This window comes from Centruroides vittatus, unplaced genomic scaffold (genome assembly GCF_030686945.1).
Source record: "Centruroides vittatus isolate TY-2023 unplaced genomic scaffold, ASM3068694v2 contig_728, whole genome shotgun sequence".
NCBI classification, from domain to species: domain Eukaryota; kingdom Metazoa; phylum Arthropoda; class Arachnida; order Scorpiones; family Buthidae; genus Centruroides; species Centruroides vittatus.
Genome location: NW_027122465.1, coordinates 116,175 through 142,761, shown reverse-complemented (window position 1 = coordinate 142,761; position 26,587 = coordinate 116,175). Strand labels below are relative to the sequence as shown.

At 32.4% G+C, this 26,587-nt stretch overlaps 1 protein-coding gene across 1 annotated transcript; it reads left to right on the top strand.

Annotated features, from left to right (window-relative positions):
* Window positions 1-9,506: 9,506 nt before the first annotated feature.
* LOC136980871 (myosin light chain kinase, smooth muscle-like) lies at window positions 9,507-26,544 on the top strand. Its single transcript, XM_067277071.1, has 22 exons — window positions 9,507-9,740; window positions 17,782-17,930; window positions 18,247-18,277; window positions 18,371-18,547; window positions 19,175-19,284; window positions 20,053-20,145; window positions 20,223-20,525; window positions 20,932-21,234; window positions 21,428-21,517; window positions 21,839-22,042; window positions 22,156-22,241; window positions 22,316-22,443; window positions 23,339-23,531; window positions 23,609-23,771; window positions 23,841-24,155; window positions 24,538-24,625; window positions 24,694-24,897; window positions 24,964-25,144; window positions 25,210-25,370; window positions 25,482-25,634; window positions 25,709-25,832; window positions 25,911-26,544. The coding sequence occupies exons 2-22, from the start codon at window positions 17,906-17,908 to the stop codon at window positions 26,130-26,132; spliced, it is 3,354 nt and encodes a 1,117-aa protein (XP_067133172.1). The 5' UTR covers window positions 9,507-9,740; window positions 17,782-17,905; the 3' UTR covers window positions 26,133-26,544.
* Window positions 26,545-26,587: the final 43 nt, after the last annotated feature.

Here is a 26,587-nt window from a genome sequence, read left to right as displayed (position 1 = left end):
GATATGCGAGTAGTTTCAGGAATGGGTATGTGTGACAGGGATACGGAGAGTTACGGGAGGTTTCTAAGAATAATATAGGTAAAATTACAACTAACTTTTATTATTGATATAAATAATGTATGCAAAATATCCATTATGTAAGAACTATTAAATTTTGAGCCAATTTCCGCTCAAAATGTTGCCCTTCTATCACCTGTGTTCCGAATATGACGAAATCTTGAATTACTTGATCAAACTTGGAAACAATACACAAAATCCAGGAAGATATTAACGTAATCTTAACCAGTAAATGAATTTATTTCATCAACAGTTTCGAATTTATGTTAAAATTCACGATTATTTTGAAAGAAAATACTTCTCTTGTATGGCAAAAAAAACAACAGTGACTGCATGTCATTGATTTATTATTGCAAGAGAATTAGAAATTAAAATGTTTTTGATTTATCTAGTTTTGGTAAATTAATCTGGAAGTTGTTTTATAGTAAAATTCGTGACTGCCACAGAGCATTAATGAGAAACTGTTGATGGCTGAAGACTGGTCTACATCTTTGTATCGCCTTTGTAAATAATATAATTTATTTACTGCGTCATGTTAAGTAATCTCTCTTAAATTAAAAAGATTACATATATTATATATATATTTTAAAAACTGTTTTTTACTTTTAATGGTATGAAAACATAAAGATATAGCTCGCTACTTCTATTTATTTTTTACTATTTCTTACACAGTTTATCTTATTTTCCATTTCATTTTTCGAGTATTTGCAGATTGTAAAATACGATATTTTTCGAGGTAGAACATATAAAGGAATTTAATATTGCTTTTTACAGAATAATAGTGATTACTTGTGGATTGTTATATTTTCTTGGCGTCAACATAAAAATTTTTCAACTAGTTTTAAAGTCGTCATCTATAGCAATTGTCAATAACGTTAGATCTATTTTATGGCTTTTTTTTATAACGTATCTTTTATCGGTATTTTTCAGGCGATTCTTGCAGTCTACCCTGTGTTTTTATTTTCTTTGAGTTTTCCAAATAACATATGTTCTGTTGACAAAAGATGCTCCAATAGTTCTTTTTACTTGCCTTCTTTTTTAAACGTAGGTTTGCCCTTTTGGTGGTGCCCGCAAGGCGAGAAGAGTTTTAAAAAAAATAATAAAAAACAGCTGTAGATTTATAGAAACAATCTTCAATTTTATACAATATTTAATCATTTTATTTACAAAAAAATTTCTGGTACGTAATTCCAGTATAAAGATTTCTAAAGGCACTGGAACTTAATAAAGATTCATAGAGTTATAATTTTAAAATATTCTTAGTGTATTAATTATTAGGAACCCATTATTACCTACCATGATTCCTACCCCTATAAATTAATGTTATTTTTGCTCAACATTTTCTATGGCCCAAGATTACATAGGCCCTATATGCCTAGGGAACCGGAACTCGTAGTCTTGAAATTTGGAAATAAAAGAAATTGTATATCACAATTTATAAATAATTCTTTAGTTCAATTGCACCTTATTAATTTATGATGTTGTAAATGATATAGAAGGGCTGGCTCCCAATCTTCTCTGCCTAGAGGAAATGCCTAGAGGGGTCCCAATCCGCCATTGACTAATAGTGTAATTTATTAATAAAGTAAACAATAAATTTTATTTCCAGTATTGTAAATAAACAAGAATTGTAATATTAAAAACAGTATTTTTATTAGCCATAAATTGATTGATTTGTTTATAGATCTTTGTGAGAAAATTTCTCTCTGTGTGTGTATATGATCATTATTGAAATATTTTATTTATTTTATTATTTATTTTGATAAAACTCGTTAATTTGTAACGATTATCGATGCTGCTGTCTGACATTTTCCAATAGTATAAGATATAAGGTTCTTTATGCAAGTTTCTCTTGAAAAATATCCATTGTATACGTCGTAAATCACACTATAAAAGTCGCATTGTTAACAAATAATATAGGATTAAATCTGAAAAATTGTTTTTATATAAAATAAATAAATAAATAAAAATATTCTCCGTCATTTTTAATTAATTAGGTTATTAAAATATTTATTTAAAAAAAATCGAAAATTTTGTTAGAAATCAGATTTCAAAATTAATTAGCAAGTAAGAATATCAAAAAACAATAATAATAAGTGGCGTAAAATTTATTTAATTCATTCAGCAATTAAAGTATCCGTTAATTATTTATGCAAAGACTTTTAATAAAAGCCTTAGGGATTGGTGTAGTAGCAGTTTTCTCTATTGAAGAAGATACGCAAAAGTAACGATTTATGACATTCAATTATTTTATTGTCCGAAGGATTATCTCGACTGTCAGTAAGTCTTTGCCATCATCTATATATAAAGATTTTTTTTTTTTACATTCGTGCAATTAATATCTTTGTAATTTTGATAGGGTCATTTTGCTTAAAGAAATATTTGAAATTTCAATTAATTATGGAATTAAACTCTTATTTGTACTTAAAAAATAATAATAATAAAATTATATGTAAAGATAGTTTTAAAAAATAACACTAGATGGCAGCAAAGACACTAAATTAGTTTTAAAAACAGCAGAATTTCTAAAGTTCGTATAGCTTAACTAGGGACCCGGGAAAGGAAACCTTGTTATGTTTATTACCATTCCCAAATAAATAAATGAAGAAAAGCCGCTTGCTTCAATATTATATTTATATAAGTAAAACTAGCATGTAACCGGGTTATAAGAATCGATACTGTGCATTAAAAACAGTTTATTGTTCGTATCCCCGTATCGTCTATCTTGGGTAGTGGACGATAGTATACTTTACGGCCCTATTGTCTTCTCCTATTCGACTCTAGGCTATTAACTATTAAAAGCTTATTTTTATTATACCGCATAAAAATAATTTAATATCACTTTTATCTTAATACAAAGAAAGAGATCTGCGAAATGTCGCCAAACATCAAATGAACCGATATTTACATCCGGATGAAAATTAATAAAGAAAAAAATATATAAAAATAAAATAACAGTGTTTTATCGCGATGGAGTCGTCTTTATTAAGGTTCAGAAGTGACATAAAGGGGACATTGTTGGGACATTGTTGGGTCAACAAAGATGGTAACTCGCCGGTTTACGGATATACGAGTTGTTATTGATTAATACAGTCTGACGCCTGATTAAAAACGGATAAAGAAATGATACTGTTCCAGAATAACAATATCGAAAGAGTAATTAGTTTTCTTTTTTTTTTTTTTTGATAAAGATCGATCCTTTATCTATTAAAATACCGTCCCTTCGATGCTTAATACACACGTGTCAAGAGAATTTTTTCAAGTGAGTTTTGACAAGTCGTTTTTATGTTCTAACAATTCTGTTTTGTGTCATATCAAAGTTGGATGGACCAACAATAAGCCGAAGCCGTCTTATATAAAAATATGTACTTATAATGTGTCATTTTTACTTTAATAAGGTCACTACCCCCTGGATTATTGTTCATTTCTCCCCTCCCTCTTCTCGTTTTATTTATTTTATTGTATTTTTTCCAGTGAATTATGGTAGAAGCTTTGATAATATACAGTACTTTATGAATAAAAATCAGCATTCGTTACGAGTATAAGAATAAATTTTGAAGATTTTTCTAGCCGATAAAGCCGCTCCAAGAAGAAAATGTGAATTATGTTCTTTTAAAATATATTATTAAAAGTGTAAATACTTGACATAAGAGCTGTGTTATAAATCATAAAGATGCAAATAACGGTATGTATTGCATTTTAATCAAGAGTTCGAGATACGAAGCATTAATTATAAAGTTTTTAAAACTAGTCGGATAGGCATTATAAGACTTATTTTTAATGGCTGGACTCCATCGAGAAGTTTCTGATTAAAGATAATGCGAGACGGGAATGCAAATTGGTAAATTTAAATCATTATTATTTTTATTATTTTCTCAAAAAGAAGAACTTTAGTTCCAAAATTTTATGCTTAAAGAATAAAATTTAAAATTAGAATTTTTGGAAAAAAAAATTAATAATAATTTTACACGCTCCAATAAATTGTTAGAGAAATGTTTTCGGTTAAAGGAAAATTAATATTTCTAGCCGTAAAAGCTCCTTCGGGAGAATAAAATATAATTAAGAAAGAAAGTTAAAACGTAACATTCCAGTAATGCAAGTATGTAAACATTCAAAATGTCTAGAGATAAGAAAATTTACAAATTCTATATTAGTCCGTAACCTTGAAATAGGTAAAAATGTTTACGTTTTGTTGATTGATGGAATTCCGACATAGTGAAGTTTTCCTGTTTTATAATATAAAAAAAATAAAAGAAAACGTTATTTCAAAATTTCAAAAAAACTTTAACTCGCTTAAAAATAATGGCAAGTTCCTTTTTTTTTCTCTATGATTTTCCTCTTTCTATTTAAATTTTCTGTGCTTGTTTCATTACTAAATCTTCTGTGTTTTATGACTTGTGTGCAAATGACTAAAATCGATTTCTTTAGTAATTGATCATTAAAGATCGAACGTAAAAACAAACAAAAAAGATCATTAAAAACGATCATCTTCGATTTACAGGGGGGTGTTTTAGCGGGGGGTGTTCGACACCCTTTACTACAAATATGTCGAAATTGCCATTCTAAACATGCTCGCGTGTATTTTACCTTTTATAAATTTTATCGGGGAGTTACTATTATTCTAGATTGAAGCGGTTCGAGTTACGCATTAAAGGATTGATGGCATCCGGATCTCGAAACTAATGGCCATCTTATAGGAGATCAACAAGGGGGGGGAATGCTGCAATCAACGCGTTTCGGCCACGGATGCGAATTAATCATAGTAATTACTTTTATTTTGTTATTCGTAGACGTCAAATTCTGGTATTTTACAATATAAATTATTTATATCTTCAACTCTTGTTACATACGTGATTACTGAGTAGAATATCGCACAAACATTACTAACATTGACAACCAGTCTGGATGACATTCAACTCGTTGAAATTCCGTTTGTATTGCCGTATATTTAAACTAGTATTTTATTTTAAAAATATATATATTGTAATTTTATCTTTAAAACATCTTCTTAACTATTATAGGGTGACAATAAAATATGGCATCTTATTGTTATCTTTTATAGACATTATATTGTCACCGTTCAATTATTTATAAAATTTGATTCGTTTGAATGATTTAATAGTAAGAGAAAAAGGAAATAAAAAGACGAAATATGACATATGCGACATAATAAAATATTTTATATTTACGTCTAGAGACATTAAATATTTTCTAATTAAAAAGAATAAGTGTCGCTTGAGAGAATAATAATAATAAGAAAACACGTCCCGTATTTAACTTACAACTTCATAAATTTTAGAACTTCTCCTTAAAGTAAATTTTGCTTATTTTAATAGAAGGATGTAAAATAAATTTAACTCGTGTAATAATATTGATAATTCTCGATTGACATTTGCCAAGAAGGGACGGGTTTTGGCTTAATGATTGATTAGGCAAGTTGTTATAATTAAAATGTTAACATGCTGAAGATGGAGAAACTCGATAAATCTTTGTAAGATATATAAAGGTAAAAGCTTTGACAGTATTCTTGAATATAAATAAAAATTTAAAGATATTCGCCTTTCATTTCTTAGAAGAGATTAACGTGGTTTATTTATGTAAATTTAAACATAACTATTTTTTAATTCACATTTGTCTCTATTTAGTTTGGTGTATTTTTTAAAACAATCTTTAAACAAATATTTAAAAGAAATCGGTATATATATATATTTTGATTTTTCAATTTAGAAACAAAACAAATCTCTATCCAGAAGAATTGTATTACGAATTGTAAATCCTTTGGTAAGGAATATTGTTTTATATTTACTGGATTCAATTTAAAACTAAAATCGATTGTTAAATACTTTATAAATGTCGCATTTTTATATTTTTAAATGAATTATTTATTTTAAATTCTGTTTAATTTTGAAAGTATTTAAAATTGTTTTTAGTACAATATATTCGAGGGCGATCCTTTCTGTCACTTCAATGGGACTGCAATCTTTTATAAATAAAGAAATAAATAATTCATTGCCAATCTCAAATTTTCAATTAAATTTTCTCTCCTAGGAAAGATCATTCATACTGACAAGAGAATTAACTTTTAAAAGGATCACTTATAAAGAAATGACATTGCGCTTTGAATTAAATATAGAAAAGGATATTTAATTTATGAATGTAATTTATATAATTTATGTTAGATACAATGTATTTTTTTTTCCTCTCTCTCTCTCTCTCTCTCTCTACATGTGTACTTAATTAACTTTAATCTGTTCTTATTTATTACCAGAATTATTTAACATAAATAAACTGTTTAAATCAAAATATATGTGTTTTATATATAGGAACATGTATATGTGTGCACAATTTTTATTAATTCTTTTTTTATTTTAAAGCTTAAAAACATACAATTGAGACTGATGTTTTTTGATCTTACAAAAGCTTACTTTAGGATGCTCTTTAATTGCATAACTGGCGTGAGATTTGTTTAGTTAAAGCCACTAGATCATGCAACCAATCCAATTAGTTCCATTTGAATATTTAAGCAGTTGCATTTGCATTTATTCCAACTCCATTTATTATATATATATATATATTTTTTTTTTTTTCTAAAATTCACATAAAAAACAAAATCTGTTTCTAATCCTAGGAATTACAAAATAATAAATTAGCATTTTATGTGAGAATAAAAAGTAACTTAATACCGATGATATATAGCGAAGATATATAAAGCAGACACGATGTAATCTCCGAGTTGAGCAATTATGATGGGGATTTCCCGTTTATTTCTATTGTGTCACGTGTCTCATTATTTCTTACTATCCATTAACCGAGAGAGCAACGTGAATGCCGCTGATATTTTATTAGTGTTGCCGAATATGTTAGCAATAATGGTTTCTGCAATTAAAGAAAGGTGCATAACAAGCGTGGTTACGAAATCACGATCACTCAAGAACACGATCGATCCTCAATCGTCTAATTTATAAACGATAGAAGGGTGGGGAAATAGAAATTAAGTGAACAATTAGAAAGGAATGGCAACAATGATTCTGACACATGATACAGTATCAATGGGTCATATATCAGGATCTGAACCAGTTATGGAGGACAAATATTGACGATACGCCACCTGACGAGCGGTCACGAAACTATATGTTGAATAAGAATGCTTTCTTTACAATGATAGCCTCTTCCCAGCTGTAAAAAAAAAAAAAAAAAAAAAAAAAAACTAGCACTCTGATGTTAACTAGTTCAGGCAACGAGAAAAATTCTCTTTCGTATTTGATTTATGCGTAAATAAATTTGAGAATTCGTACTTTTGAATAGAGTATCTTCTTTAAAGGCATGAATAGAACGATTTATGCTTTGCGTGACATTATCTCGTACACGACAATTACTTTTAGATTCTATTAAACACCTTTTAAAGAAACCTTCCTTAAGCATTCTCGGATCAATAAATATTTTATTAGAACTTAATCAATCTTGATTAAATTCCGATATATTCTCGCATTACGATAATTCGTTATCTAACAATACTCATTGTAAATGCTTATTCAGGGTTTAGGGCATAAAATATTCAAATATAATGCAGAAGTAATCTGTAAATATTTGCATTTATTTATACAAACAATAGGAGTAATTCGAGAATAAAGAAATTTGATTTAACCGAATAAAAATAAGGTTTAATATTTTTATAATCATATTGTTCTTATGCAATCATCGACTAGAATTGTTTATGCTCGTAATAATAAAACAATAAATTTTATGGGATTATTTTTATCATTATCTACACAGAGATATGATTATTAGAAGATAAATATAATACAAGAAAGAGGATTATTAGAAAAATATCATTAACTGAAAGACTATTTTTGTATTGTTATTGTCGTAAAAGGAAACGACAGTCCAGGAAATTAAAAAATAAAAAAAAAGAAGAAATTAATCATCCTCGGTTAAATGACTTTAGCCGTTTTCAAGCTTTAAATAATAGGAGGCATCTTGATCCAAATCAAATTAATTATATTCTTAATGATGGAGGGGGGTCCGAAAGTTAAAAGAAGCAAACGTCTCGTTAATCAGTACACACGATGACATTGCTTCAGAGTATCGAACGAGTCTCCGAAGGAAGGTCGTACTTCATCATCATCAATCAAATTATGAAGTATACCAATAAATATAATATATCCTCATAAAAGATTAATAATCTATAATTATTTTTTCCGTCCTTATTGTCTAATAATAGTTTATTATTACTTTTTAAAATCCGAGATTGCGATCTAAGAGCGGCATATCAAAGTTCGTAGCAAAAACAAAGATTAAAAAATTTCAACATTACATTTGTTATAATTTTATATGTGTATATATATATATTTGTAGTCCTATAATATAGTAAAATTTTTGAATATATGTTGAACAATTAATCTCTTTTCCGAAGGGTAATTTCTAGATTCCACTTTAATTATAGTGCAGAGTAGATAATATGAAAATTGGTAACAGGTATTTTATAAAATGGCGCTAATGCGGTGCCTTATCTGCATTTTAGATCTTCCGGAGGCCGAGAGAAGCGCTTAACTCGTGTGATGATCGACACTGCAGTCAATAATCATTTGCTGACATTTTTTGGTTGGTTAGAACCCGCCCAAATGTCACGTCGGTGAGGAGGATGGGTCAATTACCTCCTATGTAATTCCTCCTTCCGATTGGTTCTTGCATTCTTAAAAACATATTCTTGTTCTCGCCTCGTTTCCTCATATATTAACGACCCACCTCGGTCGATTTTTTTTTCATATTTTTTAAATAAAATAATCATCTTCTTAACCTTTCCCTTGTAAATTTCTCTCGAATGATATATGGCGCATCATAAAATAAAGTATAATTGTTTCGTTTTGAGCTCGACTCGAGTTTATGCCGTGTAAATCATCTCGATAGTTTTATCAGCTAAAATTATCGTAATTTATGGATGTATTATCTGATGTTTAACTCCTGTAAATATTATTTTTAATCCCGTCCTCGATTCTTCGATTTTTCGCTCGATATCGGTTAGGTAAACCGAATACAATTAAGACAAACAAAATTATACAACTCGCTTTGGCTTAGCTTTTTTCCAAAATATTAAAACGCTCTGAAGACATTTAAATAAATAACGTTAAACTTCCCACGTCACGATTTCATATAAGGCTATAATGATAATCATCACGCCAAGAAATCTTTACGTATCATTACTGACGACTTAATCGTTTTCGGGATGATTTTTTTTTCTCTCACCCAGGACTTACGGCACGGTTAAATATATTAAAACGTAAAGAGACCCCCCAAGTGGCTCAACCGTCTTCACTTTCGATAATGTTTAATTGATGGAGCCATTTATTATTATTATAGAAGTCGAAGTAATTGTAGGCAGGGAACATGAATGCGTTATCGAATTATTAGAACTCAATCTAATTGTAAAGATACGGTAAATAAACAAAACGGCCGATTGCAGCTGCACGACACTCTTTCTATTGGTCGGATGCAGCCTGAGGCTGTCGAGGTGCAGCGACTCACCCCGGTCCCACTAGAATGCTGGGTGCACGACTCAACACAAGCCAGCAACTATTCGGTCACTCAACGCTAATAAAGCGCCAAACAGCGGTTAATATACGAACTACGGTGTATCTACTCGAGTGTCGAAAGCGCATCCACACGTTCAGTTATCGCTATGAAAGGTAAGTTGCATTTACTTTATGTTATATAAGTAAGTTTTTAGTGTCAACTCGTCTTTACCTTTAGTCTTGTTGTTGTTATTATTGTTATTATTATTATCATCATCTCCCGTTTTAGAAAAAAAAGTTAACAATTAAATTTACATAAATCCTCCATCGATTTTTACCTTTATCAAGTTATTAACGTTACCGAACGTTATATATTTCGAGAACAGGTGTTTGGCTCGCTACTGTCTTTAAACGTCCACTTTGATAATGATTCATCCTTTGACGTCATATTAAATAGGACATAACCAATTTTTCGCGTAATAAATACATTTAAAACGTTTTTATAACGCGACGTCATACCATTAAAGGAAAAAAAAATCCTATTCTTTAATTACTAGATGAGATAGTGTTAAAATTAGAAACGTGCAGCAGTATCTAATTATTTACCATATTTATCGGTCGAGCCTGAACTCGTTTTAGAACCTAGCGATATTCGATTAAATTACTTTGCCCGCTTTACCGTTTTGCCATTACAAAATTGAAAATGGTGTTTTTTTTTTTTTTTTTTTTTTTTTATGAGAAACAGGAAGAAAGGCATCACCTGTCATTCGAACGTCCTTGAAATTTGAGATTCAACAGGCTGGATACATGCTTGATTTATAGCTTCGGTTTGTTTCTATAAGAAGGAGGAAGGGTGAAAAGAAAAAATCACTGGAAGGGTTCATGGCGGCAGTTATGCCTGGAATGATAATCTAAATACATACGAAACGTTGTAGTAATTTAACTGCTTTCCGGATGTCTTTTTAATTAGTTATAATCGGTCGTCACTTATTTTTATATGAATATTCTTCTATGGAATAGCCAGGTAAAAATGTGGATAATTTTAATAACTTTTAGTCGAATCCATACCAAGTAAGGAGATAAAGGATTTGCTTTATTGTTGTTGACGATGATGATGATGATGAATGAACGATCTCTTTATACTAAATTACCGAGCTGTATGTATCTATGATAGATCTCATTACTCGGTAAATAGATTAAGCTACACTCTAAAGTTGTCGTTTAGGTTACATTGATATATGTTAAATTGTTTAAATAAATATCCCCAATGTAAGATTTAATTTAATATTTAGTCTTACATCGTTTGATTATTGTGTATTTTAACTTCTTAACAGGTTTATTTCTTACGTACTGTACAGTATATTTTATTTAAAATAATTTCCAACGAATATTTTCTTTTGCAAAAAGTTTGCAAAGTTTTTCCAGAATTCTTAAATCGTTTTGAGATTTTTCTGTAACATTTTACGATTTTTTCAATCCTTTTAAGGTTTTGTAAGGAGGTTTTTTTTTATTTTCCTGAATTTCATTTAGGTTTTTCCGAACATTCTTGGAAGTTTTTCGAAACATTTTCAATTCTTCGCTATTTTTCTTTTCCTTCTGATGCTTTTTTCAATGTTTTTTCTTTGTAAACTTTTCCCGAATTCGATTCCCATAGATGCGACTAATTTTACTCAACTAGTAAGTTATATTAACAATGTTACACAACATCACACCGGGGGATAAAATAGTAGTTGAAAGCTCGTTTAAGTTGTAAATTTACTCTTTTGTTCATAATAATTTATTACATTTGAAAGAAAATTAATTTAAGTAAACAGCGGAAACATATATCTAATCGTACAGTATGAAGGAAGATGCCTGTTGAACGTAACAATAGATTCCTATTTGACCTATCGGAATGTCAGCGGCCTTCTTTACATTATGAACACGAGCGATCTTGAAAAGAAAAATCTTTATCGCTGCCCCGGGCCAAGTTCGGTCATTATAATGGATACAAAATAAAATGCTATTGTCTAGTGGAGCATCCCCCAAACTCCTTTTCAAAAGAGATGATTAGTAGGGGGGATACAAAGGATCGTTTCTCCGTCGCTATCTTTTATATCGAAAAACTATTCGTTTCTTCTCACTATTAGCCTTGCGTGTCATTAAACGATTGGCTTTCCAGAAAGGGGGATGTTCTCCTTCGTGGTTAGGAAGTGGAAGCAACAAATTCGCAAGATTGATCAACATTTTCTAAATGATCAAGTAAGGAATACCAACAGGACAATGCACCCTTCTATTAAGTCTGAGTGAAACATTTTTCCTTAGTTGATGATTATTGATGGCGGCTGGAAAAACCTGTTAACATCTAAATTTAAATAAGTAGTCAAAGATTACGAAATATGAAATTTATAATCTAAAAAAAAAAAAAAATACTACGTGAAACTACTACTCTCTCGTCTTTATGAAAATTAAGATTTTTACGTTCGTCCGTTCTTGAATGGATGGCCATTGTTTAACTTAAGTGCTGGTAATTAAACAAATTTAACGGAGTTTAATGAAGGTTTTAGGAAATACTAGACTAGAAAACAAACAAAAAAAAATGTGCCTTCGGCTATTGGACTATTAAAAAAAGCATCGACATCCTCTCTGAATATACTAATAAGAGTCATAAATATGGTAAAAACTAAACCTTCATAAAATTATATAGATTGATAGATGCTATCATGACGTTATTGCTATGGCTCTTATCTCTCCACCGATAGGCTTCTTCTTTGAAGTCAGTGATTGTAATTAATATTCCCTCAGTAATTAATGAATTACTTTAAAAGATCTCTTACTGAAACAGTTTAAATTAAAGAAAATACGATTTTAAATTCGAAAGGAGACTCAGAAACACCACTAGAATGTAATTTACGTAACCCACAATAATCTTTTTTTTTCGGAATACAAGATGGCGCCGACTCTACCCGTCTCCTACGAATTTTTGACCATTTACGGATAAAATTATTAAGTTTTAGCTAATTGTATTATTTAACGTACAAACAAGTCATTAATTATATATTTGTTACGTGATATTTGTCGTCATCGTTACATTTCGTGCACGTAACATGGTTTCGTAAGGGAAAATAATGATATCAGTCAGATAATTCTCGGTGACAAGTAATCAGAGATATTTCACCGATATTTGGTAATTCAACAACAATCGCGAGAGTCATTCGTCTTAAAATGACAAAGGCAATCCGTGTTTGGGATGAATGATTATTGATAAGTGGAGGACAACATTTAGTCTAACCACTCCCAACCGAATAAATCATTGTCTGACAATAAAACTATTCTGTTTGCAACGACGTGCTCCACATACACAGACAGAAAAATGCAATCTGTTGTTGTAATATTACTGTTTAAATTCGTTTTGTTTTTCCCCCTCTCTCATTCACCCCGAATCACCCAATCGGAACACCGAAAATTCTTTAATCACTGTTATTGATACGGGCAACTGTTACTTAGGGTTTGGTGTAAACTGGTTCCTTCTTTTCCTTTTAATTTCGAGTATTCGAGGGAGCAATTAAGTGCCGAATTCGAGCCATACGCGTCACATAGTTAAACACGTAATCACGATTCCCATTCTTCAAAAGAGGAGGAGGTAAAGGTGATAAATATTGATAATAAAACTGTAATATCTCTCCTTAACGGTTAGATAACGAATTTTTATGAAGTTGCAAGCCGATTAATCCACCTCTTACACCTGTTACTATATAATTAATTTGGAGTAATTCTTCTTTTTATTAAGCTTATATATGAGCGGTAATTGTAGTGACCCTTTATATTGCAAATGGCATCCTTTCGTCGGGTAATGACGATAAAAGAACGTAGCCAGGCCATATCCTCGTTGCGACTCGTTCTGTTGCATGACAAACAAACCAGACCCGGTGCTTAAGAGTTCACCCAGAACTCACGTTTTTGTACGACGTTAGAAAGTACGCTATGGTTTGGTAAGTTGTTGGCAGCAAACAAAGAACTCCTACGCTTTCTATAAAGAAATTCAGGTCTTCTAGAGATGGAAACGATAATACCTGCAGTGAAACGAAGGGAAGAATGTGGGTTGAACTTTGCCACTCCTCCACAAGTTAAGAACTAATCTATAATAATTCCAGTAGGAACTTGCACCTCATTTATTTTTCTCAATTTCTGCATCGGAGTATTTTTTCTTTCTTTTGTTTTTTGGCATTTTTATTTCTCGCTCATTAAAAATAAACACAAAGCTACAATAATAATATATTTTCGTGTAGGAAAAAGAAAAAAAGATAATAATATATACACAAGTATTTTACGATGATAGCGCAAGCAAGAAGAGGTGTGTTTGTGTTCCGTATCAAAAAACAGGATTTCCTTAGGATTATCTGCAACGTATACATATCCTAGAATGTAATGTTTAGACGTTAATATGCCTACTTAAAATAACAATTGTTATTTTTGCAGTAAGCCAGAACTACCCTTTTACATAAATTACTCGCCGACTGGCATATTAAACGGATTAAACCAGGGAGAGGGAGAATAGTAACTGTTCTTAAGTGACAATTGTTGAAATCTTCTGATGCAAAGTTCATGTTTTATCTGACACTTAAGCTATTATTTTATGCTTTCTTATCGCACCTGAGACCGTGTAAATAATAACTCCAGACGTTCTTCGTTCCGTTTATCGACCGGGGTGTTAGGTTATTAACAAAAATTTAAGGCCCGGTTACACCATAAGGAAACTTTACCGACTTACAAAATGTCGAGGAGCGTAAATAATAATTATCTTAAGATAAGAATAAATAAAATTCTTATTAGAATAATGTCTTTTGATGACGTTTATCATCTTTTATGTGCTTTTGGGCTTTAAGGGTGCGCCTTCATCCCCTGCACCCCGCTGTCTCGTAATTAATAAATGTGCCTTGTTTTGTTGTATTATATTCTCGTCTCTGTCTCGAAAACAATAATTACAAACGAGAAAAAGAGGAAATAAATCAACTGGAACTATTAATAGAGTAAAAAAAAAAAAAAGTATAATTTTGTTAATGTTGTTTGGTTTAACAAGCGTGCTTTAGATGTCTGCTAGATGTATTAATAATAGTAAAGCGAAAGAAGATAACACTAAATTTAGGAATATTTAAACATTAGAATTCAACGTAACTTAATAATTTTAAGTAATTTAACTGTATACTGTGTTTTAAACGATACTATACATAAATTGGGTTAATTTTCCGCATAGAAAGGTGCCAATAAACAAAATTATATGCACGGCTCGTTGAAAGTGTAGATTAGTTTGATTAATGAAAGAATGAAAGATTAAATATTATGTTAAATTGGCGTGCTTGACGTTAAAAAAAAACGATCGAAGTTCAAAAACACCATTAACCCCCGCGATTCTTTTAAGCCACAAATTAAAAATGAATGACAATAGAGAATTTTTTAAAATAAATATATAAATAATTACGGCTCTTATCCGGAACGGAGTTACGTTTCCGACAATAAAGCTAAAGAAAAACATCGTCGTAACCAAGTTTTATTTAATCCCAACCTTTAATAACGACACCTCCCCTTCTCGACTCTTTTGTCAGCTTCTTCGTGACGTTGAAAACGTACGTGACTGCGTAACTCAGTCTCTTAAGGAAAGCAGCGCCAGGCCGTTTATTTGTTAAAGTGAAAAACCGATTCGGCACACTAATTGACGCCATAATTAAGATTTTTGGCTGTGGTGGGATTAACGAACTCTTTTTATCGGGTATGCCCGAAATCCGGAACGGAGAAGCGTAACAGGATTTCCTCTTTACCTTAAGCTTTTTTTTTTTTCCTTTATATATCCCAGAGGAGTCACATATGTTCGCTTTTACAGCTCGATATCGACAATAAACCTCGCATAGGTGTTGGTAAACGTCTACGTGGAATCTACAGCACGTAAACACGCAAATGTGCTAAAATCCACCAGGAAAAAAAATTCCCTTAAATTCTTCCTGTTTAATCTAGCGACAGACGTTTCCGAGTAAATTTTAACCCGTAAATACCATAAAAGACGAAATTTATAAATAAAGAAGGACGTATTTTTCCTAAAAAGAGTAGGTAAATGATTGTAAAAATAACGTTAAAAAAGAGTTATTTCGCAAGTGTGGCATCCGCTTTTCCTTAAGAGTGAGGAGGATTCGCTTCTGCATAATTCTTTTACATCCAAGGATATAAATTTATCTCGGTATTTCTCGATTAGAAAACACGCTGCAGCTGGTCGAACATTTAATGCCACCAATAAATCACTTCTAGGAAGCTTCCAGAGGATTTTCGGGACGATTGAGTGTTAAGTTTCATAGACTTTATGGAGAATTTGAAGGTCGAATGGTGTTGTTTGTTTTGATAACGAATTGTTTCCGAATAAAAATTGGCATAAAGTAATAACTGGAGGAATTAAAAACTTAATAATTTTTCCATGCTAAAATTAACTCGGTAATGCATTACTTAGTACAGGATCTTTTCGTTAATGTATATATTAACTTGTTAAATATTCTTTTTTATGCGTGTTATGTTGAATAAAACAGGTGCCCGGTTAGAGAATAATAGAAAACATTTAGATAAAGTCGAGTCAGTTACACCACGTTAAAGTTATAGGCGGATGGAAATATGATATTACACTTTAATTTAATGATTGTGTAGCTAATATGGGGAACACATTAAAGAGTTAATGATGCCGACCATATTTTCTAATGGCACTATCTTTCTGGTAATGCTAGATGTCAATTAGAAAACTGAGCATCTCTTTAGATTTATAAACCAATATTTTAACTCGAATATAGGTACGAAGCGAGTTAATTATGTGGATTAGAGAGAAGAGGATAAATCCTTTAATTCATTTAATTCCTCATAATTTATTTTAATGATTAAAGAATCCCATTAATGTATGTTATCAATTTTAATCCGGTCGAGTTTTCTTTATTAGTTAATAGATAAGTCATACTATGAATAGTGTTTTAATTAATCAGAAATTATATTTATTCCCGTCTTATATACTTTAGGCCAATTATGCTGTTCTTCAGAATTTAATTTGCCGAGTTAAAACAAATTTCCTATCGAATTTGTAACTTTGCGTGCAGTTAAGTAGCAAATTTTAAAACGATACGGCGATAATATATTCATATTGTGTAATGCGCTAGTTTCTAAGCGAATACAATATTTCAAGACACGTTTTTATATTCTAATTTATTATACGAGTCAAGTTTTAATGATGTTAACAATATTTTTCTTCTAATTATGGTATTAGGTGAAACACCCGGGAAAGCATACAGTTTAAGCTTCCTAATTAGTAGATAAAGTCTTCACTTTTGTACGGTTGTAATATATAAATCCCCAATCTTCGTGTAGTTTATAGCCTAAATTCTCTTCTTCTAGAGGCTGGAATTTTATTAGATTATAATAAAAAGACATCCGTTAGTGTCTAGAATCTAAGATAAACTTTATTTCAGAATTCAGAGTTTTTATCGATTTCATACATTTGGCTAAATCGCCTAATCCTAAACGCAAATATCAAAAAATCTTACGCTAAATCCTTAAGTATCATTTCTTCTTTAGAAATTGTCCCATTTTCGATGACCGTTTCGGGACCCTTTGGAAAATTTCCCACGGATTCGGGTTGATAAAAAGTTCGTGCGAGTTCAAACCAGTTAAAAATCCCCAAAGTGGCCCCATTATGCGAAGCCAAAACAGCAACACTTCGGTGGTCGATGGATAAAAAACCATTCTTCATATATTAAGAATTTCCAATCGTATTCAGCACAATTTGTTACCATCACACGCGAGAGGGTAATGGAAATAAAACAAAACTCGACTTTTCATATTTCCGAGACATAAAAAATAATAATAAAAACGGGCAGAGTCGATGAGGAGATTATAAATTTCATTCTAAGTAATAAAATTCTCTTAATAGTAGCTAGAAGAGATAGAATAATAAAGGGAAAACGGGCAACATGGATCTACAACTGTACGCAGTTTGGTAGATAAGAGCCCCTAATTTTGCTATTGAAAGGCACAGTAATTTGGCCCAGCAGGCGTCGCTGTCAGTGATCTCGGTCATTCGTCTTTGTAGCGATACTCATCAAAACAATCCGCTCAAGGTGTTTTACGAGTTGCACTCACCTTTGCCTTTCTCTCTCTTTCTCTCTCGTCCTACAACCCTTTTGTTTGTAGCCTTACGACTCGTTTTATTTTTAAGGAAACACCCGTTTACACTGGACGAAGCTAAACGATGCCACCGTATCGACGATACGTAAAGTGTGATTGAGGTGTCTGCGGGGTCTTCAGCTTGGAATGACACATTTCGTCAAAGCCGTAATTCCATGCATCGGAAAATAGATCAATTAGGTAACTTTCAAAGCTTATTTTGCTCGTTGGAAAATGTCTTTTTCGTCATTAAATCTGTGAAGAGAAAGTGGGGTTCGGCCGTAAAAATCTTAAAAGGCGCCCACTAAAAGATTATAATAATGATAACTTTAAAAAAAAAAGTCGAGTCGAGGTTCGGTTAATGAGAAAATATTCGAGTTTGTGCATGTTAATGAGAATTAAGACATTTTTCGATACGAACTGGAATCGAGTTTCGTAACGTACGGAGCCCGTAGGGTAATTTACCGTCGCGACGAAGGGGTTGTCTGCAACTTTTGACATTAAGTAATATTTACAGGTGAAGCAAAAAGTAAAAGTGGATCGCCCAGGTAAGTTAATTACAATTGTAAATAGGTATTTTTAGTCTCTTTGGTCGAGATTTTTAATGTCTTTTTTTTTTTTTTTTTTTGTTTTTCAAGCAGCTCTTCCGTGGCTCCGAGTTTCGTCGTCCCTCTGAACAATGCTCGGTTGCGAGTTGGACAACCTTTGTGCCTGGAATGTCGTGTTACCGGCCATCCGATGCCCGAAGTACGATGGGAAAAATCCGACACTTCGCTGGTGACGTCAGAGAATGTTGTTTTGGAACGGGATGGGGAATGGTAGGCAACCTCTCCACCCCGATATTCCTTTTTAATAATATAAAATTGAACCGGGCTTTACAATCCTTTTATATTTTACCATTAATAATAATTTTTAAGACTGACGTTCTAACGAGAATAATTAACGACGTCTTAGAGAATCGAGGTTTGAATTAATGAGATACTCGTTAAAAAAGAAACACATGGAAAACTGTTGTACCGATTACAGGACCTGAACCTTTTATTCTTGTTAACAGACCATAACATTAAGGAGGAATAATAATCATTACAGATCGTAGACAATGAGCGCTTGTTTCCGCCAGAAGTAGGGGGAAAAAAATATATAACGAACAAAAACTCGAGCTTCGACAATAGTGTTTAAGGATTTAAATTTTATAAACATTTTCCTTCTTAACACGAAAACGTATTATGTAAATTAAAAGATGACGTGAATTCTAATGAATTTAAAAGTTATAATTAGACTCGTTAGAACGACACAATTATTAAGCGAATAGAAGTACGAACAGTACAATCTAGTTAAGTCAGTGCAAGTTATTGTTCTCGTCTATTATGTTTACGAAGCCTTATAAATAATCCGCTAGATTAAACAAGCATGCACATATTTGGACTGGTCTTGTGTCTTTCTAGGTGCAGATTGAGGATGCCTTGTTGTACACCCAATGATGTCGGAGAGTACATTTGTATGGCTAGTAATTTGTTAGGCTCGGTACGCACTTCGGCCCTTCTAACTACTGAAGGTAAGTGATTGCTAAACAGCTAAGATATTAATCTCATTTGTCTTGTCGGACGTGAAGTGAATGCACAGTTTTATCACTGGTTGTATTGCGTGTGCCTCCGTATACGTGTGTGTGGGTGAATGTTTCTATCAGTAGCTTAGCCCTTGGCACTATCTCGTCGTGATTCTTACTTTATCTACTTCAAGTGTTTATTATACTCTCGAGTATTAATTTTTTAACGCCAGGAATGCCTTTTTGTTGTAGTACAAAATGTCACTCGCTTAACTAGACACTTCTCTTTCGTGAAGAATACGATATATCACGGTTTAACGAGGAGAATAATGATTAAATAAGGCTAATTATACGGAGGAGTTAGTTTGTTTTAATAGACAAGAAATACGCAAAGATAGAAACTATAATGAAATTGTATACTTCCAGATATTACCCTACAGATTATACACTTCTATTACTATTAAAACTACACTGGAATTATTACAAGTGTCATTTTATTTGCAATATTTTATTGAAAGTGGAGTGTTGATTTTACTTTATTAAACATTTCGCTTTCATCTTTCTGCATTGAAAAGTGGAATATTGATCTTTAATTTCCAATTAGTCTACAGTTACTGTCATTATTATACTTGTAACTTTTCAGAGAAAATAAAATAAAATGATATTTCATATAAACATAAATTTTAAGAACTTTCATTGTTAGATTTTATATTTAGAGTAAATAAATTTGGCAACTATTTAACTTAACGAAATGATAATTGGAATCTCATTTTGCAGATGCAGTGGTAGGTCAAGATCCTTTAATGCCCAACGGAATTCGTGCTGAACCATTAGAAAAAAGAAACAATGGGCACGCAACGCAAACTGATAGTAAACAGCTTCCTTTTTTTTTTTTTTTTGTTTTTATTAATGGAGGCATTTAAACTTTTTTTCTGCACGTTTTCTAGATAATGTAAAAAAGAGGAAACGACCTCCTCACTTCCTCCTTCCTCCTCGAAGCAAGATGGTATCCGAGGGAGAAAACGTCCGATTTCTATGTTCCTATACGGGTTATCCGGAACCGGAACTCTCTTGGTTCAAGGATCAACGGCGACTATCCTTTTCTGGTGACAGATTGTCTCTGGTGCAAACGGAATCATTGTACATTTTACAGATAAATTCCGTAGTTCCGGAAGATGGAGGTGATTATATTCTCGTATTGGAGAACGAATTGGGAAAGATCGAAGCTTCTGCTCATTTAGAAGTCAAAGGTAGAAGCAAATATTTCGAACTTTTCATTCAGAAATTACTTTTGATGAGAATTACTTAGGACGTACTGTAAAATCATTAATGTGGCAATATATACTGTACAGTACGTACTTCACAATTAATATAGAGTACATTTAAATGTTTAAACTTATATACGATCAAATATCTAGCGGTAAAAATAAAATTTGTAACCTGTCTTAAAACATTTTATCAAGTAACCTTTCTTGTAAATACTTCAAACTTGACCTTTTTGCGCTTCTCCCTTACGGGCCTCTACTGCATAACCACACTATATACTCATTGTTCTACTTTTCCTTATTAGTAATAATAAACGATTGCCATTGCCTTTTACTTATAACGAGTTCGTACCGTAGAATAGAAGTATCATGAGCTTTTTCTCGTCGACAGCCAAGAATAACCAGGGTTCTGCCTCCACCCCTAAGATCCTGCGACCTTTAACGGATTGTGTATCCACGGACGAAGAATCGTGGACTTTAACGTGCGAAGTGACCGGAAATCCGACTCCATCTATTCGTTGGTACAAAGATGGAAAAGCCATCAGTCAGAGTGGGGATTTCAAAATGGTGTACGACGGACACGAAGCCAGTTTGGTTATTTCCGAAATCTACCCGGATGACCAAGGACAATACACCTGTCTTGCCAAGAACATGCATGGAGAAGCCGAAACCTCTTGCTACATGACCGTAAGAGGTAACACCTTAGTATTATTCGTGAATACACGAATAAAGTCTCCCCTATAATAATCTATAATCTTATAACAGATGCGAATTTCTATTGTAGTTAAATAGCAGTTGCACGTACGCTAGTACTTTTTTTTCAATGTACGAAGATAGTTATTGTTACTAAATTAATATAATTATTTCGAATTTTTAAAAATTCGTAGAAGCGGGAAGTCCTCCCAGTTTCGTGGGAACGTTGCAAGACCTGGAAGTGACTGACGGAGACAAGGTTACGTTTACGGTTCAAATAAAAGGTTAGTAATTATCCTACATTAACTTTATTGTATTTTAGTTCTTATTTTTTCATTTATAATCGATTACACAAATCATCTTTAATCTAAATTTTGCTAGAAACTATTTTAATATGCAATAAACAATAACATCTGCTCTCAAAAGAACATTTGCGAGTGTTTTACATTCAACCTGCTATTGAAGTAATAGTAAAATATGCAAATTAAAATGCAATCCACTGTATAAAACAAGTTAAAAAAATATATATTATAAATGTTTTAGACAGATAATTTATGTAATTAAGATGGTTTTTTTCTGATTAGAACGTGTGTCACTTCTTCCAGGTACTAAGCCCATAGAAGTCATTTGGGTTCACAACGATCAGGAGATCAAAAACTGCAAGGATTTCTGTTACGTGTCTCACGAAGACGGAATCACTCATTCCCTAGTCATTGAAGATGTTTTTCTCGAAGATGCGGGGCTCTACGTCTGCGAAGCCTATAATCATTACGGAGATGCCGAGACATTATGCAAATTATCCGTCAGAGGTATGCAACCTCGTAAAATAGTAATTTAAGTAGCGTAAGCGCTAGTACGATGATGTTGCCTTTCGTGATTGTTTCTAGATCGCCTCCTTAACTTGTTTTTTTTTTTTTTCCAGAGCGTTTTCCTATCGATTGCCAAGACGAAAATATTCAAAGTACTTGCGATGTTACTCAAGCAAAAGAGTGCACCGCGGAGAGAAGAGTATATTTTATTTCTCTCCATTTTAAATTTATATTGAGAATTATTATTAAAGAAATCGTTTTTAATTCTTTTAGCATTCCTCGCGGGAAATAAATGCTTGCTTTAACAACGACGTAAACGAGGAAGAAGTCAAGCAACAAACCAAAGAAACCGAACCTAACGTAAAATCGGCCGTTTGCAGAACGGAAAGCGTTAAATCGAGGTATAATCTACTGTTAAGATATTCTTTTAATACTTTTCAGGTCCGAATCTCGTTAAATTTTGTAAAAAGTATATATATATACTTTATAGTAAAAAGTATATATATATATATATATATTTATCAGCATTCGCGCCGATAAAAAGCGCTATATGAAAGCCCCGAAGCAGATTTGGACAATTCCCGTAACGTTAGACGGGTGATAAAGAATTGCTTAGAGGAGATAGCGACCGGCGACCGGAATAATCAATCGTGTGATGTGTCAAATTAACTTTGTTATCCGCTTACTATAGACAATTTTTATATCGGCTAGAAATTGGCCTAACCGTATTATTTTCCAGACAATCCCCATTTTACAATGGGCAAACTAGTAATAAATAACAGCCGAAAGTTTATCAAAGGATGATGTGATGAACAATCACCGGATAGTTTAGAAAGGGGGAAGGAACTAAAAACTTGTAACCCTTTTTTAAATTATATGTCAACTGTTCAGCGATATGTGTTTTTGAGTAGTAAATTACCAGTAATTAGTCTGGTGGTAGTAACAACACCGCTCTGGCGATTAGTATCAGTTACAACTTTTATAACAAGTGCATATCTTATATTCCAGTTAATTATCTTGTTTAGAGCGATATCGACAATTTCAATGACTTTTTAATTGAAAATTACTAACGATTAATGTCTCGAGAAACAGGAGAGAGATTTAATAATATATCAATGGTAGGAAGTCTCCGTTGATTTGGAAGAAACTGCATTTATCGTTTAGATCTATAGGCCTATATATTTTCCTTATCTTTATTGAACTATTAAGGCCTGTGATTTCTTAATTCATTTGTTTTTAACTTAGATCATTTGATATTAAAATATTTATTAATGAATAAATTGTATAAATTTACAGGCAGCGCCCTACAATAGAAAACGGCGAGACCCAGTCAGAAACGGAATGTATGCCTCCAAAGATATCTCTGAAATTGATATCCGCTCAAATCCTCAAAGGCCCACAAAGTCTAACAGTATTACAAGGCGAATCTGTGACACTAGAAATTCAATTTTCCGGTTGTCCCAAGCCTTCCGTCACTTGGATCAAAAGCGTAAGTAAACTTAAACCCTAAAGAATTAATATTTATAAACCCGTAATTAATAATTAATTTGCTGGTAATTCTTTCAGGGTCGAATCATGTGTTGCAACGATCGCGTTAAAATAAAAACAGATGACGAATGTAGTAAACTCTTCATCGAAAATTCAATCGCGGACGATAGCGGCAAGTATGTTGTTACCGTGGAAAACAGCGCGGGTTCGGATTGTGGCTTCGCATCCGTGGCCGTAGTCGGTGAGTAGAGCCAATTTTAATCCCGAAAATGCTGGCATCGATAATAAGACTGCTTTGTGTGTGTCGTAGGTCCTCCCGATCCACCCGCGGGTCAACCGAACATATCTAAAGTCACCGGGCATTCGGTAGTTCTCACCTGGTACGGTGCCACGTATGACGGAGGAAGTATAATCACCGGATACGTAGTGGAAATGTGCAGCCTGCCTCGAGACGTCTGGGAAAAAATCAGCGTGTGCCACAGTACTTGTCTAGTTGTAAATAAATTGTCTCCCGGGAAAAGATACAGATTTCGTGTGAGAACTGAAAATGCTCACGGATTAAGCAGACCCAGCAAGGAGTCGGAGATTGTACTGATTTCCGATGATGCTTCGGGGGAAGAAGAAGGTTTTAGTTTTAGAACGTCCTCTTATTAAAATAATAATAATTAATGAATCGGTAGAACGTTAATTTTGCTAATAATGTACAGTACATTTTATAAGTTAAATTTTCCTTCTATTTCTAACTGACTAAACACATTTTCAAGGACAATTCGTGTTAGAAAAATATTTCGTAACAGTTATTGTTTTTATCCATTCGTACGATTTACTTTATTTTAATCTATACAACTACAAACTCTAAATATTTAGATATATATCATTCATCTTTTCCCCTAAAGACGTCACTATCCAATGCTCGATAAATCCAAATTATCTATTACATGTTGCAATATGAAATAATATCGCCGTAAATGAAATAAAAATTTGACGATTTTTGTTTGTTTTTACAGATTTTGAAGTTTTCGATCATCGTATCGTAAATTTAGAAAATGGTTCGCACTTTCCGGAATTATACGAATTGAAAGAAGAAATCGGAAGGTGGAGTGAAATTTCCATCTACTTTTTAATGATCTCTGCCTAGAAAATAAAAATGTGAATACTTTCAGGGGTCGGTTTGGCACCGTGTATCGTTGTATAGAGATGGCGACTATGGAAGAGAGAGCCGCCAAAGTTGTCAAGTGTCTGAAGACTAAAGACAAAATGAAAGTGAGAGAAGAAATAGATATTATGAACAGATTGCGCCATCCTAAATTGTTACAACTGGCTGCAGCTTTCGAAAATCCTCGCGATATTATCCTTGTGATGGAATAGTAAGTTCTCTGGTATTTTCTTCTTCAAACCTAAAGCAAATCTAATAAAATCCTTTTATATTTAAGTATTTGCGGTGGTGAATTGTTCGAACGTATTATTGCTGACGATTTCGTTCTGACAGAAGACGATTGCATTCTCTTCATGCGTCAGATCTGCGAAGGTGTCAGTTATATGCACCAGAATAGCGTCATTCATTTAGACTTAAAACCCGAGAATATATTATGCAAAACCAAAACAAGTCATCAGGTATGTCTCGAGTATTGAAAGTTTCCGCTTCGTTCGATTAAATACTGAAAAGAGACATTTTTCAGATCAAGATAATTGATTTTGGATTGGCTAGAGTATACGACCCAGCCGATAATCTCAGAATACTATTTGGCACTCCCGAATTTGTGGCTCCGGAAGTGATTAGTTACGAACCTGTTTCTCCCGCTAGTGACATGTGGAGTCTCGGCGTTATTTGTTATGTCCTGTAAGCAAAGACTTGTGATTTTTCATTAATTTATATTAAATTTGCAATACACACATATATGTAAGGTAATCAATAATAACCAGCCAAAAATTGAGTGTTTTTTTCCTTTAGATTATCAGGTTTATCACCTTTCATGGGCGATAACGATGCAGAAACATTTACCAACATCACAAGATCTCAATTCGATTTCGACGACGAAGCATTCGATGGTATTTCGGACGAAGCTAAAGATTTCATTACAAAATTGCTTATTAAACGACCTAAGTAAGTATAAAAACTTCTTTATAAAAAACTAATTTGAGGAATTTCTTCTTACAAAATCCGCATTGTATCTACAGTAAACGAATGACAGCTTCGGAATGCTTAAAACACCCTTGGTTAGTCGAGAATGTAGATAAAAAGAAAGGTATCCAGATCAGTACGGATAAACTGAAGAAATTTATAATTCGTAGAAAATGGCAGGTTTGTCTATAATCTTACCTACGTGTATTTACAGTACATGTGTACCTGGATCTTAAAAAACGAGCATTTTTATTCTAGAAAAGTGGTAATGCCATCAGAGCAATCGGAAGAATGGTATCTTTAACGGGATTAAGCGGATCTAGATCTTCGTTGGGCAGCTTCAGTAGTGCCAGTAGTTTTGGTGAAAGAAGTGACAGCGAAACTTCGTCCCCCACGTCTACTTCTATGAGTAGATTTAGTAGCCAACCTCCAATTCAGGAATATATGGAAGGATTAAATAAGCACGAACTACCCGAATAAAATTTATATTAATTTTTCTTTCCAACGAAAAAAAAAATTTTAAAGTTCCTGAATTCTATTCACATATATTCACTCGTTCATTATATATTGTGCAATACTTTTTAAAATTTCTATTTATTGCCATCATTGTACTACCTTGTGATCTGGAAGAGTGCCTTATTAATAGTGCCTATCTGTATATATTGTGTCAAAAATTGATAAATCTGGAATTCTACCTAGTCCTGAATATTTTTGTATGTATACTCGCTACAAAATGATCACTGTAATTTGTGTTGTTCGAATTTATATTCTCAGGAAAAGATACTGATGCACTAATCCGAAAGTTTTTAAAATATTCTTAAATAACAGAAACTGTTCCATGTTGTATTTTAAAAAAAAATTTCTAAATTAAAAAAAACTTTTATAACAGGCAGTGCAAGATATTTTTATCCATAAATTTACATTTTAACATTGCA